General features: G+C 40.1%; 2 protein-coding genes across 3 annotated transcripts; one reads left to right on the top strand and one right to left on the bottom strand.

The window, feature by feature from the left end:
• The first annotated feature begins 157 nt into the window (after positions 1 to 157).
• LOC146511544 (acyl-protein thioesterase 1-like) lies at positions 158 to 4,270 on the top strand. The gene is made up of 9 exons (XM_085172904.1): positions 158 to 518; positions 637 to 668; positions 773 to 838; positions 1,017 to 1,064; positions 1,156 to 1,226; positions 1,313 to 1,386; positions 3,094 to 3,195; positions 3,559 to 3,735; positions 3,825 to 4,270. Exons 1-9 carry the CDS (start codon positions 450 to 452, stop codon positions 3,882 to 3,884), a joined length of 699 nt encoding a protein of 232 aa, XP_085029030.1. The 5' UTR covers positions 158 to 449; the 3' UTR covers positions 3,885 to 4,270.
• Positions 4,271 to 4,940: 670 nt separating this feature from the next.
• LOC146511543 (regulator of G-protein signaling 20-like) lies at positions 4,941 to 15,412 on the bottom strand. 2 transcript variants are annotated; one of them, XM_085172905.1, is made up of 5 exons: positions 15,241 to 15,412; positions 14,071 to 14,231; positions 8,325 to 8,408; positions 8,000 to 8,234; positions 4,941 to 5,849 (listed from the first exon to the last, which is right to left on the bottom strand). In XM_085172905.1, exons 2-5 carry the CDS (start codon positions 14,226 to 14,228, stop codon positions 5,655 to 5,657), a joined length of 672 nt encoding a protein of 223 aa, XP_085029031.1. In that variant the 5' UTR covers positions 14,229 to 14,231; positions 15,241 to 15,412; the 3' UTR covers positions 4,941 to 5,654. The 2 variants fall into 2 exon arrangements, with proteins under 2 accessions (XP_085029031.1, XP_085029032.1); XM_085172906.1 differs by lacking the exon at positions 15,241 to 15,412 and having other exon boundaries at positions 11,173 to 14,183.
• Positions 15,413 to 17,263: the final 1,851 nt, after the last annotated feature.

Genomic DNA, 17,263 nt, shown 5'->3' with positions numbered 1-17,263 from the left:
TCAGCTGTGCAGTCACATTGTCTGTAATTTTCAAATACAGAAGTGTGCTGTGGAGGATTTAACAGCCCTCAAAGAGGCGCTCATCGACATTTCGCTCACCCAATGGCTGATGTGCATTTGTAATCGGGCCGCTAACGACATCTAATCAAAACGCGGAGGGGGCGGGACTACGAAGCGTGCCTGTCTTTAGCGAGTAGAACCCTAACCGTCGGTGTGGTTGTTTTTAACATCACATTTCAACTTCCAAGAAGAAATTCACGACTGCCAGCAGGGGCAGGGGGCAGCGATACTTTGACCTCCATGGTCGGTCGGTATTTTGTCCTTCAGCTGTTTTATATTTGAACGGCAGAGTTGGACAAATCTCGACACGGATTGACAACAAAGGGGGGGCACCGTTATTAGCTAAGAACAGCTAACTTCTCCCGACATAACAGCTGCCTCAGCGCTGCATGTGCGGCAATAACATGTCAGCGCCCTTACCTGCCATTGTGCCTGCTGCCCGTAAAGCCACTGCAGCGGTGAGTTAACAAGGCGACACAGGTCATTCACATGTTAGTGAAAAAAGAAGCTGTTATTAGACAATAAAGAGCCTAGTTTGTACCAGCATGTGCGAATAGGTGTTGTTTGTTTTGACAGGTTATATTTCTGCATGGCCTTGGCGACACTGGGTATGTAGAGAGATTTGTTTACTTCTTGTGTGTAATATTGGTGTTCATTAGGACCCAAGACACTTTTGCTTTCACCTTAACTATAACTGTGTCCAAAATGACAGACATGGCTGGGCAGAAGCTTTCGCAGGCATCAGGATACCACATGTGAAATACATCTGTCCACATGCGTAAGTATATAGAGCAATTATAACAGGAAAAGCAGGTTTTGGGAAAGTTTTAGAAAGTCCGTAAGCGCTTTATGTAGACTTGAATGCCGTATTAAAGGCTGTGAAAATGTATAAACCTGTTGACACATGTAGGGCAGTTAGGGCAAGCCATAATGTTACTCTTTTCCTTTGATTACAGTCCCATCATGCCTGTTACTTTGAACATGAGGATGAACATGCCTTCTTGGTAAGCCTCACAGTTAAGGAACATTTTTCAATTGAGAGTGTGGCTGTCTCATGTTGGATGAGCCTCACATGTATCTGCTCCCTTTCTACAGGTTTGATATCTATGGGCTGAGCCCGAATGCAAATGAAGACGAGGCTGGAATTAAGAGAGCGTCAGAGAACAGTATGTTGAAAGAAGGATTTTGATCCTTTTCAGGACTTTTCTTTAGTCACATTCAAACATAGGGGGTTTCCTTAATTTCATTTCAGTTAAAGCTTTGATAGACCAAGAAGTGAAGAATGGGATACCTTCACACAGGATTATCCTGGGCGGATTTTCACAGGTAAGTGTGGGATGTGCAGGAATGATATGTTATATAACCTTTGTGTGTGTGTGATTTAAAGGCAGTGTTATGATGGCGCATTACTGCCACTGAAAGTAAAAAAAAACACTGGGTGAGGGCTGGTAACATCTTGCGAAAAATTATTTTTCTTTTAAGTTTACTTACATAAGAGAAAATTGAGAGAAAAACTGGTGATTTTATAGGAAGAAAACAGCAGATTTACCAGAGAAATGTGTCAAATTGATGAGAAAAAACGTGGAAAGGTTGTGCATTTCATTTTTTTTTTGTTTCAAGGACAAGATATTTACAGATTTTTAAAGTTAAGTTGGAAAGAAATTCACAGCCATGAGAAACACTAAAAGAATATGAACAGCACTTCCTTTTCAGTCATATTTATCCAGGCAGACAAAAAGCTACACTCAATTCTAATAAAATATGTACTCCTTTGACCTGAAGTAACAGCACCAGTCGCTGCGTACAACTTTAATCTTGAAAAAACACTTGATGCTAGGTTATGTTTTCTTTCAACTGCAAATGTGCAGTGAGGAAGGTGAGTATAATCATACAAACCACATATTTTGGTCCGTTAATAGTAAGCACTTATCAAGGAAATATTAAAGCTACTTTTGGTTGCTCCCTCATGCACAAGGTTGCCACATTGGGTCACTCCTTATGTTTGATTTGGCTGATATTTTACACCGGATGCCCTTCCTGATGCAACCCCAAAGGGATTTGTGTCTCCTTTTAGTTGAATGTGTACATAACTAAGTCATGGAGCCATAGTAGGAGGCAGTTATTATATAGTGTATTATTATGCTGTAAGCAGTTAATACAACAGCAGTCATCAAACATAGACTGAAAATAGGTTAAACAGATGTACTGTATCTAAAGCTTAATAACTGTTTGTGTAATCTATACAAAAACAAACTAAAAATTTAACAATTTGTTCTTATGCTTATGCGCAGGACTATTTTTTTGCTAATCTGTTTCTTTCAGTTGGTATCAAACAGCACAATAACTGAAACGATTAACTTGATTATGGATGTATTTTGTGTCCAGGCACATCTTAAATTTAGGCAAGAAAAGCACAAAAAACAACTAGGTGCTGTTTTCATGTACTTTAGGCACTTAAAATACAAATAATTTATTTCCAAGTAAATTATTTTAAAAGAACAAAAGAGGACTAGAACCTTTAATCATGCAAACATACTCATGTTTTGACACTGCTAAATGAGCCTTGTATGTAAATGTGAATTCCCTTTATTTGACTGACAAATGTGTATTAATGAAGAAGTGTATTTGTCATGTTTCCTCTACAACCACATTCTTTGTATTTGTATCCTCTAACTGTAAGAGAGGCCTGTAGTGTCACAAACGTTCTGACTTAGACGAGTTACTTGTGTTTTCTTGGAGCTGTCATACTTGCACTGGGAGTTGTTTATTCTTTAGTTGGGTATGTGGCCGTTAGCTCCCACCCGTGGATTATCCCATAGATTTAAAATTCTGTTCAGTCGTTTATCCAATGAAAACTGACACACACTTAGGTTTTGCTATGAAAACTGGACTGTTTAAATCAATCAAGTGTGGATTAATCAAGTGCTGTCTTCAAGCTGAGGTTGTGTTGATGTGTAGTTGTAATCTGTTGGTGTTAGGTTTAGTATCTTTGTGAGAATGACGTTTTTTTTGTGTGTGGTTTTTTTTCCCCAGGGTGGAGCGTTGTCTCTCTACACGGCTCTGACGACTCAACAGAAACTTGCCGGTGTGGTCGCTCTCAGCTGCTGGCTTCCTCTCCACAAATCCTTCCCTCAGGTAGAAACATTTCTGAGGGTGCAACCTACACTTTTAGACAGATCCACCTGAAATTTGTAGTTCTTCCTTTGATAATTGACACTTCATAAAGTTGTGAATGCAAGTATTTTCTTTTGGACCGGTTAATAATAAGCACATATATGAGTGTTTTTTTTGTTGTTTTTTTTTACTTTGGGGATGATGTCTAATACATTTAGTAAGCACTGTATATATACATGTAATGCTTCAAATTTTTAATTAATTAATTTTTTTTTTTAGCAAACTACTCCTTCAATTGGATTACACTACCGGGATATCCCACAGCCAGCTCACATTCACTCATAATCAGATAATAAAAATAATCCTAATCTGTTCTATTCTCAGGCGGCTGCCAACAGTGCTAACAAGGACATGCATGTCCTGCAGTGCCACGGGGATGCCGATCCCCTGGTTCCCTACGCATTCGGCATCCAGACAGCAGAGAAGATGAAAGGTCTCATCAATCCTGCCAACATTACCTTCAAGTCATACCGGGGTCTACCTCACAGCGCATGTCCAGAGGTGAGGGTGGGAATAAGAAAAAAAAAATGGCACATTTGACCGTGGAGCTCCGTCTGAAATGCTTTTTGCATCTTTTTGTGTATTTACAGGAAATGGTGGATGTCAAGCGATTCATAGAAAAGCAGCTTCCTCCTATCAGCGACGAATGAACACGAGTGTGTCCGCTCACCTGATCAACATCAACAGAGTCCTTTGAGCTTGACTCCAGTGAGACTACACGGACTCGAGGACCACTGACTTACTTAATTAAAAAATAAAAGAAAGGAGAAAAAAAAAAGAAACCTGCTGCTACTCATAGATAAGAACGGGGCCGTCAGCCTGCGAGAGGCATGACTGTACTGATGCTGCATACTGACCTGGAGGCACACACAACCCTCAGTGTTACAGTAGAGTAACTAACAGTAGTTGCTTGATTGTGAAGCTACTTTTCATTGAGACGAGCCATTTCTTGCAGGAATTGTATGTATTATAACAACTAGGGCTACATTTCATGGTTTAATACCTACTCTCTCACAATAAATGGCCTGTTGTTAAATGTTTTTCTTTTTCATTAATGTAGCTCTTGTCTGGTGATGAATTATTAATTAAGGCACATCGGCAAGCTAAAAGGTCAAATATTTATTGCTGCCAGCTTCTCAGATTTCTTCTTTTTTCCTCCCTTTAGTGTCACCACATTGAATCATCTGCCTGCATCTCCCTCTATCCCAGCGTCCTCTGTCACACCAACCCCCTGCATGTCCTCTTTCCCCTCATCCATGAATCTTCTCTGATGTCTTCTTCTTTTCCTCCTGTCTTGCATATTCAGCATTCTTGGTCAAGCATATCCACTATCCTTCCACTTCTCTCGTGCGCTGTTCATTGCTTTGGATGGTTGATCCCAGGCATTTAAAATCATCCCCCTTCACTTTTCCACCTGCCCCCCTCTCATTTAAACACATGTAGTTTCTCTTCTGCTTTCTTTCATTCCTCTCCTCCTGCATTTGGGTTTACATAATTGTAGATACAATATTAGCACCTGGGATTTCATCAGCCTTCTTACCTGATTAAGTAGGACAGCCAATATGTTGTTGGCTGTCATAAAGTGTAAGTCGTTTCTGAAAACTGTTCTTAACACACTGCAAAAACTACAGTACTACATGTGCAATACATAATGAGGTGAAAGCATAGACTCTACTGTGAATGTTCATGACACGTGACAGGAGAAGCAACGTATGATTGTGCTTTATTTATGTGAGAATTCATATAGTTATTTCACACAAATTCCTTTTTAAATACACAAATATATCAGTGGTCATGGTCATGTATTCAGTTTGTTTTTCCCTGTTTTGCTTAAATTAAATATAGACTAGTATCACAGTATTCAAACACAAAGACAAGATCTATTTCTGGGTATCAGCTCATCAAGTTGTAAAAACTTTGATCTTTGAGAAGAGCTAAAAGCACCAACGTGTGAAGTCATTGTCGCACCATTCGTTTTAGACCAAAGGTGCTAGTGTAGAAGATCTTATTCCAAGGCACTTTCCTTCTTCTTAATTTTACCGTTAAATAAAAACTACTAGTTTCTACAAGAACTGGATATGCATTAAGGCTCACAATATACCTAAATACAAATGCAGTGCTCACAGATACATGCGTTCCCTCATTAAACAAGGTAGAAAAGTGCAATGTCAAGCGCTAGGGAGTATATAAAAATATAGATATGTTTTAGACAAGTAACTGATGCTGAACCGAGCATTTGTTCTTGTTTGCTCCAAAGGTTTTGGTAAGCTAATCGTGGGTAAATAAACAGCAGTTACAGCTGGATAAGTAGTGTTCATTTTCACGTCTGTCTTTCTTTAAATAGCAGGACTCCAACATGAACACGAAACTCCTTCGGGTGGGACGCATGCGCTAGAAAGCATTGTGTGGCAGTGGAGAGTCTATGGCTCAGAGGGAGACTGAGACTCCTCCAGGCTCTTCAGCAGATCTGCGTACGCAGATGAGTTTATAAAGCGGGGGTACGAGTCTCTCTGCATCAGCGTGTAGATCTGCTGCTGAGCATCGTCGAACGTGTGCGAGGTCGGCTCAAGCATATTGCGGTTTATCACTTCTCGGACGCGTGAATCCAGACTGACCTGGAGAGGACGAGGAGACAGAAGAATGTTCAATAGCACGGATGATGGATTAAAAAATGCACATATAAAAAGACAAAACAACTTCCACACGAGGATTTTATACTCTGCGTGACACTTTGAGATGCTTGTTTAACTGCTCGTTACTGCAAATGCCTTATTAGCCAATCACACGGCACCAACTCAACACATTTAGGCATGTCGACGTGGTCGAGATGACCTGCTGAAGTTCAAACTGAGCATCAGAATAGAGAATAAATGTGATTTAAGTGAATGTTCCAGTTGGACTGGTCTAAATATTTTAACTGCAGATCTACTGAGATGTCTCCACACAACCATCTCTAGAGTTTAAGCAGAGTGGAAAAGAGAAAAAGAGGAAATATCCTGTGAGTCTCAGGTCTCTGGGTGAAAAAGCCTTGTTGATGCCAGAGCTCAGAGAACGGTCAGCCTGCTTTAAGCTGGCAAGAAGGCGACAGTAGCTCAAATAACTGCTTGTTATAAGAAAGATATACAGAAGAGTGAATAAACAACATGCTGAATCTTGAAGCAGATGGCCCACACCAGCTGAAGACCACTCCGAGTGATCTGATGTCCGCTAAGAACAGGAAACTGATACTACAGTTCACACAGGCTCACCAAGACTGGACAAAAAAAGATTTAGATTTCTGTCGCCTTCTATCAGCGGTTCAGGCTTCTGGTTTAATAATGTGTGGGATATTTTCATCACACACTTTCAGTCTTTTAATAACAACTGAGTGTCGTGTAAACACCACAGCCTACCTGGGTACTGATGCTGACCACGCCCATCTCTTCATGACCACAGTGTTCAAATCATCAGAAACTGGTCTTTTTAACTTGGCAATAGATTCCAAGTTGACCAGATCTCGATACAATACAGCAACTGTTTGATGCTGTTGTGTCATTATGGAACAAAATCTCAGAGGAATGATTCCTCTAATTCCTCAAATAGCTGACCTGATTGGCTATCTCCCTGGACTTTTTTAGGGGGGAGGTAACAATGTTTAAAACAACAATAACAATAATAATATTTATATTTATAACAAGGTGCAATAATAATTAATGTGCAATAATAACAGTGTGCAATAAAAATACACTTATTCTTCTTTTTTATTACTAAGTTATTATACTGTGTTGTGTTGTTTGTGTTGCGTTGTGATGTGTCATATCGTGTCGTGTTGTGTTATATGTAGTGCCGACGTAGGACAGTTTTCCAATTTCATTGTACTATTGTACTATGTATGACTGTGCAATGACAATAAAGAGTTATCTTATCTTATCTATCTTATCTCTCCAGCACCCTGTTGAGTCTGTGCTATGATGAATGAAGGCAGTTCTAAAGGCATAGGGGGTCCAGCCTGGTACTAGCAACATGTAACTAATGGAGTAGCCAGTGAGTGTATATCAACGAGGCTTCCTGCTACCAGCTTGAAAATGTAAAATTACTGCTTTAACCACTTTTGACTCAAAAATATCTACTTACATGCCTTCTTTTGACATAATCCATAAATTAGTAAGGCGACATCAACCTGTCAGTTCACATGCCTTTTATATGTTGTTTAGTGGTCTCTAGCTAGTCTTTTTTCCTTTTTTACGGCTGTTGGCTGGTTTATGTTACTGGTTGCTACACCTACTGTTGGTGGGTTATTAACAATACTGTTCTTGCAGCCTGTCATTAACATGATATTTATAATACTCCACTTGTAGTCAGTGCTGTTATACTTTGACACCCCGACTCTATATACACTCTACACCCTAAAACAGCCACTGTGAGACTTTTGGTGAAGTTGATCTTAGAGCTAAAAAAAAGGGAACATAAAAGCTGCCTGCAAAGCAGCAAAAGCAATCTGCAATATTACGCCTCAGGAGTGAGAATGTGTTGAGTGTCAGCATTTGAACTGTAGTAAAACATATGCGATAATATGGTTGCTATTTAGGACAAAGAAACTGAGCTGATTATTCTTCCATCCAAAATTTATTTACAATAAGCTAATCTGCAGATTATGAAAAATGTTTTGATATTTTAAAAATGATAACTTATCATAACATATCTGAGAAGATCAAGGCTAGAGAACACATTTATGATTTTCTGTTGATAAACTTAGATATGATCATTCTAAGTATTATTTACTCACCTCTTTAGGGGAAAGGATGGAGATGAAGTCCTCATAGATCTGGCGGACTTTCTCCTCGACCACAGTCTTGTTCGTCTCCTTTTTGAGCTCCTCGCAGGCGAGCCAGAACATCATGTTCTCCTCGCTGAACTCTGTTCTCAGGAACTGCCTGAAGCAGCTTCGCCCGGCTGCACTTTTCATCACCCTTTCAAATGACATCGCCCAGGAGCGAGTGTCTTCCAGAGTAGGCTTTGGGCTGGAAAATAAAAGAATAATGGATGCGTTGGCATGTCACCGAATTTCCACAGCAATGTCACAGATTCTGTATCGCTGAACTGTTTCTCACCTTTCTTCGCAATTAGTGGTTTTGTCCGTCCTGCTCTCAAACGTGGACCTTTGTATTGTTTCGTCTTCGTTTCTAACAGTCAAACTGAAAGACAAATAACACGGAGAGCTTTGATGCTTTGATCATGAATGTTTTTAAAGCAGTTTGTCAACTGGTTTTCAGTTTTCACCTAGACATGAGCTAGACATTCAAAATTGGAAAATCTTCTAATGTGACCATTTGTTATCAGACAGAATAAATACATGTTATAATTCAATGCATGGCAAAATACATGTGGAGGCCCTTAAGGAGACATGAAAACACCCGCTGTTGTTTGAGTTTGTGTCACACTGGGCCTACGATCAGAACTAATGGGATCCGTAGCTACATTAGCCATGCAGTGTGCTGACATTACCATGAGAATTAAAAGTAATGCATTTGTTCCTCAGTCGCTGTGACGTGCATCACGACTGTATTTGTCCTTACAGCCAATAAGAGAACATTTTAAACATTTTGCTTGTGGCTAAACAATTTAGAAATAATGGCCGACTGCTCATAATTTGTTTGCAGGTGTACCAGCTAGCCTCAAAGCAGACATTGTGTAAATATGTTACATGATGATGCAAGTAGCAACCTCTGGAGCCGAAAACTGCATTTCCTCTAGTGGCCACTTGAGGCTGGCTCCATATTCGAGTCAATACCAACAGACTTCCGTGTTAAAATGCTCAAATTTAGAGCATGAAAAAATACGTTTATAATCTGGTATTTTTTAATATGTAAAACTCATTGTTCAGGATACTGGCATTAGCAGCCTAGCTGTGCAGATTCACAGCTGTCCAAAAGTCAATGCAGTGCACCGCGGTTGTACTTTTGTGGAAAATAGATTATCTGACTAATGTCACTAATGTCATGTCTGTGAGGTATAGCCATCCAAGATGTTTGTGCTTCAGCTTTGCCGAGTTAAACTAGTATTTTTTTTCCTTTTACTTTGGGCTTCAAATCAAATCAAATCAAAATTTATTTATATAGCACATTTAAAAACAACAGTTTTGACCAAAGTGCTTCACAAATTAGGAAAATAAATAATAGGAAAATAAAAATAAGACAAATACAACGCAAGATGAGACAAACATAGAAACCAACCAAATGATAATCAAACTATCTTACATCAAAGCCAGAGTAAAAAGATGGGTCTTTAAACGAGATTTAAAAGACTGAACAGTCTCAGAAGAGCGAATGGCAATAGGGAGGCTGTTCCACAGTCTAGGAGCTGCAATAGCAAAGGCGCGATCGCCTCTGGTTTTCAACCTAGACTTAGGTTACATTAAGAGCATCTGGTTAGAAGATCTTAGTGCTTTTATAGGATTATACAAATGAAGAAGTTCTGTTAAATAGCTAGGGGCAGTGTTATTTAAGATTTTATAAGTGAGTAAAAGAATTTTAAAATCAAATTTCACAGGAAGCCAGTGTAACTTGGCTAAAACTGGAGTCATATGATCATGCATTCTGGCACCCGATAAAAGGCGTGCAGCAGCGTTCTGTATTAATTGCAACCGGTGAAGAGAGGAGTGAGGGAGGCCTAAATAGAGGGAGTTACAATAGTCCAGTCTAGAGGTAATGAATGCATGAATAAGCTTTTCAAGGTCCTTGGGGGAGAGGAAAGGCTTAGCTTTAGAAATTTGACGTAGCTAATAGAAGCTGGATTTAACCACAGTAGATACTTGTTTCTCTAATTTGAAGGAGCTATCCAAGAGTACCCAAAGGTCTCTTACAACGTGGGAGAGGTAGCTAGCAAGTGGGCCAAGGGTAACAGTTAGTTGGTTCAATGGAATATGGCTGTCAAAGACAATAACTTCAGTTTTACTGTCATTCAAGGTTAGAGAGTTTTGAGATAGCCAGGTTCTCACATCATGAAAACAGTTAAACAATGTATACAATGGATCTGTGACATTCAAACCGCTTATTAGTAGATCCAAACTTTTCACACAACTCTATGCACTATTCATTGGTTTGACTGCAATCTTCCCTGCATATCAAAAGTATTCTAGAGTCAAATGTGAGGCCATCTGTTGAGCAGCTAAAGCTTGGCCCACGTTTGGTTCATCCAACAGGACAACAATCACAAGCACAGGAGCAAATCAAACAGGACTCTATGTAGTCCTGTGAAAATCTTCTTTTTCACATATAGCTAGAGCCTTGTAACCAGGCTTGCTAGAACTAGCTGATCACTTAACACTCCACCCTCTTGTCCAGATACAGTTACTTCTGGATCCCAAAAAGTGACCAATACACTAACCTTAAGGCCTCAAAATGCAGAGGCCAAAAGCAATGTGATGGTTGTGATGGCCACGTTTTTATGGTGTGCTTTCAGGAGCAGTGTTTTTCTTTGTATAACTCCTTTCGATATTACATTATAACTCTGCTAACTCTTTACATTCACAGGGAAAGTGACATACACCAAATGCATTATATGGACTTTAAAATTTCTCCAGCAGCAAACAATCAAAAACTTGAGGAACCATTGGTTTAATATTATACAGTCTAGCCTCATGACTTCCCTTAAATAAAACTAAGAAGCCAATCCCAAATGGTACACATTAAAAATGGGCTGGTGTCTACATACTCTATATGTAGACACTAGTCTGAGATAATATCAAAACCCAGAAATACTTTAAATTTCATGCAATCTGCAGTCAAAAAATCTATTGCAAACACTGATTTCCTACAGTGTAGTGTAGCAGGAGCACTATGCATTCTATAGTTTCTTCTTCATTTGAAATGAGAGAACATCAGTTCAGGCTGATCCACTGGGAACGTTTGCGTAAAAAGTATAGTGTGTCAACTGTCCAGCTCATCCTGTGAGTCTCACCTGTGTGGAATTAAAACGTTCCCTCTGCCTGAAGTAGCAGCTGGCTGTCGGCTAATTGGTTCAGGTGAGAGTCCATTGTGAGCCATCCCACCTGGGAATGTGGTGTTTGAAGCTGTGCAACAATTAAATTGAAGTCATACAGATGTAGAATAAAAAACGTATTACTCATCCCCAGTGGAGTGAATTATCGCGACCACGTTCTGCATACAACAGGTTGGCTGTCCTCAGAGGAAGCAAAAGCAAATAGCTGATAATTCCAAAACAAGTTTAACCCCCCCTGAGGCCTCCATCCGACGAGAGCCAGCGCCGGTCACGGGGCCACTGAGTTTCTGTTTTTCTGGGTTGCTGCGTGGATGGTGCTGCTGGTAAATGAATGAGAGGTTGGAGTCAAAAGGGAGGTGCATCTGTTGTTGAGCTGTTACTACAACATACGTCTCATTTTATTCCAGACGGAAACTATTAGATTTTTATTTGATTCAACGTTTTCTGGTTTATGTCTCTGCAAATTAAATATCATTGTTTGGACAAACCAAGACAGTTGGCGGCGTAAACTTTTGCTCTGGGAACTTGTAATGACCACTTTCTTCATGATTTGCTGTTTGTGGAAGCTTTTTTGGGAGCAGGGACCACTTACAGAGGACAAAATAGTCCTAATAACAAACTGAATATACACCTTCACTACCATTTGTACTCTTATGCTCAGCACTATTTGCGTTCTAAAACTTTTCAAGCAAAATACTCCAGAGATGTGATGTGATGGCTCAAAATCATATGAGAGTTTCCATAGCTTCAGAGTTAAAAACATTAAGCTCATGCTACTCCACAAAAGTTCTCTTTTAGAACATCAGCCAGAGATGTTGGCATCGAGGCTGATGGAAATATGAACACCAAACATTACCATCAGATTTGATCCACCATCACATTTGAATGGCAATGGCTTGATTTTTCAGTATTAAAATGATCACAAACACACTCCTAATGCAGTAAAAGCATACCTGGACAAAACAAAAAACACAAAGTGGTTGTCTGTGAGTCATGGATTGGCCTCCCAGTAGCCTGGACCACAACATTACTGAAGCAGGGTGGGGTCATCTTGACAGAAAACACAACAAAAGGCAGCTAACGTCCAAAGAAGAGCTTTGAATGGCCTTCAAGAAACCTGGAGAACTATTCTGAAGACTACTTAAAGAAATTACAAGGAAGCTTGTCTAAATAGTTCAGGCTGTGTTGAAGAATAAAGGTGTTCATACCAAACAATAACTGTCAAGCTCATCAAAATTGTACAAACTCAGTTTTTGTCTTATATACTGTGTTTCCATGTATGTTTGCACATATTTCAGTAACACATGCACCCAATTCCCATTTTCCGAGGAAGATATACAGACATGAGGGCTGGCTCAAGACTTTGCACAGTACTGTCCCTATCTGTAGATATACCTATTTTAATAATACAACAATCTTATTGGTTGCAGAGCTCTAGGGATCCTGAATCGCATTTCGAGAATCCTGCAGCTCTGTTGCGAAATGAGTTGTGAAAACACTGGATTAATGTGATGACTGGTTGTTTTCCTGGTCCACTTACTCAGCAATCAATAAACTCAGTGTTACATCAGTAGATTTTTCTGTTTAATCTATCATAAATGACAAAAACGCTATTATAGTCTGTGAAATCTATGTGATAGAATTGCCAAAAACCATAAACATTGGCATTGTGAAGTCACGAAACCAGAACACTTTAAGGTTTGGGTGTTTTTTTTCCATCAGGTGCTTATCAGCTGAACCTCTTCCTTCCCTCATGCCTCTTGACAGGTTATATGTAACACATTTTGTCATACTCGCCATCTTATTATAGAGCATGAGTGCTGTATTTTGTTTGTCATATTCTTGTTTTTAACTTGAACAGGAAATTCAAGGAAACTGCTGCATATTTTTATTTCTTTTTAAGACCGGTTTCATTTCCTGTGCATATTTCATTGCTTTTAAAAGAACTGTCCTTTTAGTCTTATTGCTATCTATTATGCATTGCTATAGTTGTGTAGTTGTGCTTGTAGTTGTGATTCTGTTTTAGATTTTCTTCTTTTCTTCTTTAGTTTTACCTAGGTGTAGATAAAATACAACACTGTACGGTCTGGCTACGCTTTAGTGCAGTTCACTGGGCAGGGTTGTTCAGCGTTTTTCGAGCGTGGCGCACTCCTTTCTGTGGCAACTAAAGTGATTTGTGGATCCCACTTTGGTGCCTAAAACACGTGTTTTGGAAGTAAAAATAACAATTGGTGATCAGTGGGAGACATGAAAGCAAAACAGAGATACTAAAATTGCTCAAAAACAAGATCCACTTGAGTGGGGCTGTGGCAGAGACATAGAATAATGCATGGAGACAATGGCATTCAAAGCAGCAGCTCACTCAGGACCAACAGCACCTTGCATTCCTATGCCCAGCCCTCCACTAGCTAAAGAAGGCAACTACCTCCCCTTCACTATCTGCTTTCACTGCGTGCAGCCCCCAAACAGCTGCAAACGACACCCTCCCTCCCGAATTGTACGTAGCCACAACATTTGACATCTTGCTCCTTGTACACACGCATGCCATATGCCCGCTGCTTGCTTAAGTCCCACAGTCTTATTAGCTGTGAAATTAGCTACAGCTGACCAATACAGCTGCTGGACCAATTTTGAGTGAGTTCAGGATTCATCACACAACAACAGCTAGCAACTCATGCAAAACTCATGAACCCGTGAAATTTAAGAAAATGTAATTAATGAGAGGACTTAAGTCATCAGTGTATAAATCTGTGTGTGGACGTCCCCCACCCTCCCCACTCAATATGCATGCCTTGGTCCACATCTTTCCTAGCTCCAGCCCTTCTGTGTGGGATTCAGTGGAGTGTTTCTCCTTACCAGGAACAGCTACAGCAGCAGCACCAGCAGAAGCAGCAGGCATTTGAGGCGTTGGTGGGGGTGTTTCCCATTCTGTGGCGCGCTTGGAGGACACTGGCAGCTGCTTCTTGATGAACCTGCATCTGTCTCTTACGCATCTCCTCCCGCTCTGAGCCCATGGGCTGAAAGCAGAAGACCACAGTGAGAGAGCTGCGCGGAAAGCAGGGTGGTGGTGATGGTGGTAGGAGAGGTTTCACTGGAAGATCATTACCGCATTAAGCGGAAGTATCACACGCAAAACATCACAGTCCAAGAAATCGCAAGAGATTAGAGATCTGACAGCCGGCGCGCAGCTCTAAGGAGGATTGAGAGAAGGAAAAAAGCGACTCAAGCCTAAATGATATGGAAATCTCGTGCTGAAATCCGTGCTTGGTAAATTGAAACTACCTGAGGTGAATAAACGTGTCTTGCGGAATGCGCGAACACTTCACGATCTGCAAGCGAGAGGTCAACTTTTGCACAATGCAACAGCAATCGACATGAAATAGATAAATATATGAATGCAAACAGCTCGAGAAGCCAGTGGATTTTTTTTTATCAAGGGTTTGCTGGATTATGCTGAATGTAACAAAACCCAATGTGATGAGCAACAACCCCCGCCCCACTGTTTCCCCCTCTCTCTCCCTCATCTCCCCTCTCCGTCTGTGAGGGATGAGCAGTAATGATAGCGACAAGGCGTTACTCCTGGACCGCAGCAATCGCATCCTCGGGAGGATACACGATACAAGGAAAACAGTCTCCCTACAGCAAGCAGCCATTTATAGGAACATAATGCAATCATTATGATCAGAAATACTGATAATTTCGCGTCCACTCACATTATTCTCTCTCCCTTTAGAGGCAAAAAGAAGCAGCAGATCTGCTAATATCTAGGTTCGTTTAATGATCGATGACTTTATTTTAGCACGGATGACAGTGTGCACGAATTGTCTAGAAATTAATTCTAATATTCCTGGTTGCTGGAGGAACATCCAGATACGAAAGCTTCAGCCTCACTGGACCCTGTAACTACCAGCCTTATTTTCCAAAAAAGAAAAGAAGAAGAAGAAGAAGAAAAACTGCACAAACAGTCGTGCTTTCAGTCGTTTTTAAGACGCTCTCGCTGTTATAAAAATATAAATGTGTACTCACTGTGTCACCATGAATGCCAGAATACAGGTGATTTTTGGCTCGATCACGTCCGTCTGCCTCGGCTTGACACAAACCAGTTGGTTTCCTCTATGCGCATGCGTTTCCTGCAAGTGTGAAAAGATTTTTCTGCGTCCATGCATTAATTGCCAGAACACAATGTGCGCTGTCTGTTACAGCAATGGCTTCTTCTTGACAGATGGGGCAGGAAGTCTATTGCGCGGCACAGATAATAAACAGAGATTCTTGTAAATTATTATTCATGGGGGGTTTTGTTTTTGAAGGCAATGAAATGCTGCTGGTATATAATCAATAAAGTTTCTGCGATTGGGTCAATTTCTGTTGAATTGAATTATGAAGAAACGTAATATATTCTTAAATCGTTGCCTGTGTCACTCATAATCTGGTTGGTAGTGCATTTATTTTACTGGGTTCATTTTTGGATTCTGGAGTCAGTGGTGGCAGATATTAAGACGCTGTAGACGTAGCCCTGACTAATTTAATCAAACATCTGGAAGATCCAAATCAACATCTGTACCTAGTGTGCTTCCAGTGTGGTCAGCACCACTTGAATCCACCAGAGGGCAGCGGCGCTCTATTTAAAAACGCCGGGCCTAGCAGCAGACCCCCAGGGGATGCTGAACCCAATGGAGGGCAAAACAGGAGAAGTAAAATTTGATTAAGTGACTGTTAACTAAACTGAATCTAAATTATAAAAAAAACAATCACTGTACTTCTTCAGCCATGACAAGATTCTGCTTTATGTAGAGAGCAGGCTGCATAAACCCATCTGTCCTCATGCTGGGCTGAAGCCAGGATTTTAGATCAGTTTTTATCGCTAAAAATCTCTGGCTTTTATTAACCATTTATTCTACACAGTTCATTTAACCACTCAGTTATTTGTCTTTTCAGAATATGCAATTGTGCTGAAAATTAAAACAGAGTCAAATATAATGCTGCAGTTACGAAAATGCGCTGGAGCTTTTTAGATAAATGCTACTTATTATTGTACGTCAATCCATGTAAACCTATGTAATTTAAAATCATTTAAAATCACACCTATTGTTTTTGAGACTCTGGTGTCAGTCTCCATACTTTTGTTGCAGCTTCTGAGTCGGGTTGTAACACCATGTACTGCAGTGATAGGTGTACATGGTGTCACAGTGACAGATGGGTAAACATAGGTGTATTTCTAAATGACATCACCTCACTAATGCTTAATAGTGTGACTGGATTATAAATTGCTATAGAATATAGAATATCTCAAATCATACTTTACAGCCCTGTAAAAAGTATTTTATTTTTTTGCATATTTCTCACATTTAAATATTTCAGATTATCAAACAAATTAGAAAATTAGACAAAAATAACCAGAGTAAATCCAAAATGCAGCTTTTAAAGGATGATTTCATGTATTAAGGATTTTTTTAGTTATCCAAAACCCACATGGCCCCGTGTGAAAAAGTAATTGTCCCCCAAATCTAATAACTGGTTGTGCCACGCTCAGCAGCAAGTACTGCAATTAAGCCTTTTTGGTAGCTGGCAGCGAGTCTTTCACGTCACTGTAGAGGAATTTTGTCCCAGTCTTCTTTGCAGAATTGTTTGAATTAAGCCACATTGGAGGGTTTTTGAGCATGAATGACCTGTTTGAGGTCACGCCAAAGCATCTCAACCTGGTTTAAGTCTGGTCTTTGACTTAATTACACTCTAAAACCTTCCTTTTTACTTTTCGAGCCTTTCAGAGGTGGACTTGGTGGTGTATATTGGATCATTACCTTTCTGCATAACCCAAGTGTGCTTGAGCTTCGGGGCCAAACTGTCATGTTATGCTGTGTTAGTAATAAACAAAGCAAGCCTGGGAATCCAAGGTTTCCAGAAATCATTAAACATATAAATATGGGACTAGGAAACTCTCAGCTTAGAGGGATAACTTGACAAAGGACACATGGAGACTCATACAAAATACACAGAAGGTAATGAAGGAAGAGAAAACAGGTGCACAGCTGTAGAAAACTAACCAAACACA

The sequence above is a fragment of the Neolamprologus multifasciatus genome, chromosome 9, assembly GCF_963576455.1.
Source record: "Neolamprologus multifasciatus chromosome 9, fNeoMul1.2, whole genome shotgun sequence".
NCBI classification, from domain to species: Eukaryota; Metazoa; Chordata; class Actinopteri; order Cichliformes; family Cichlidae; genus Neolamprologus; species Neolamprologus multifasciatus.
This window is presented reverse-complemented; position numbering and strand designations above follow the sequence as displayed.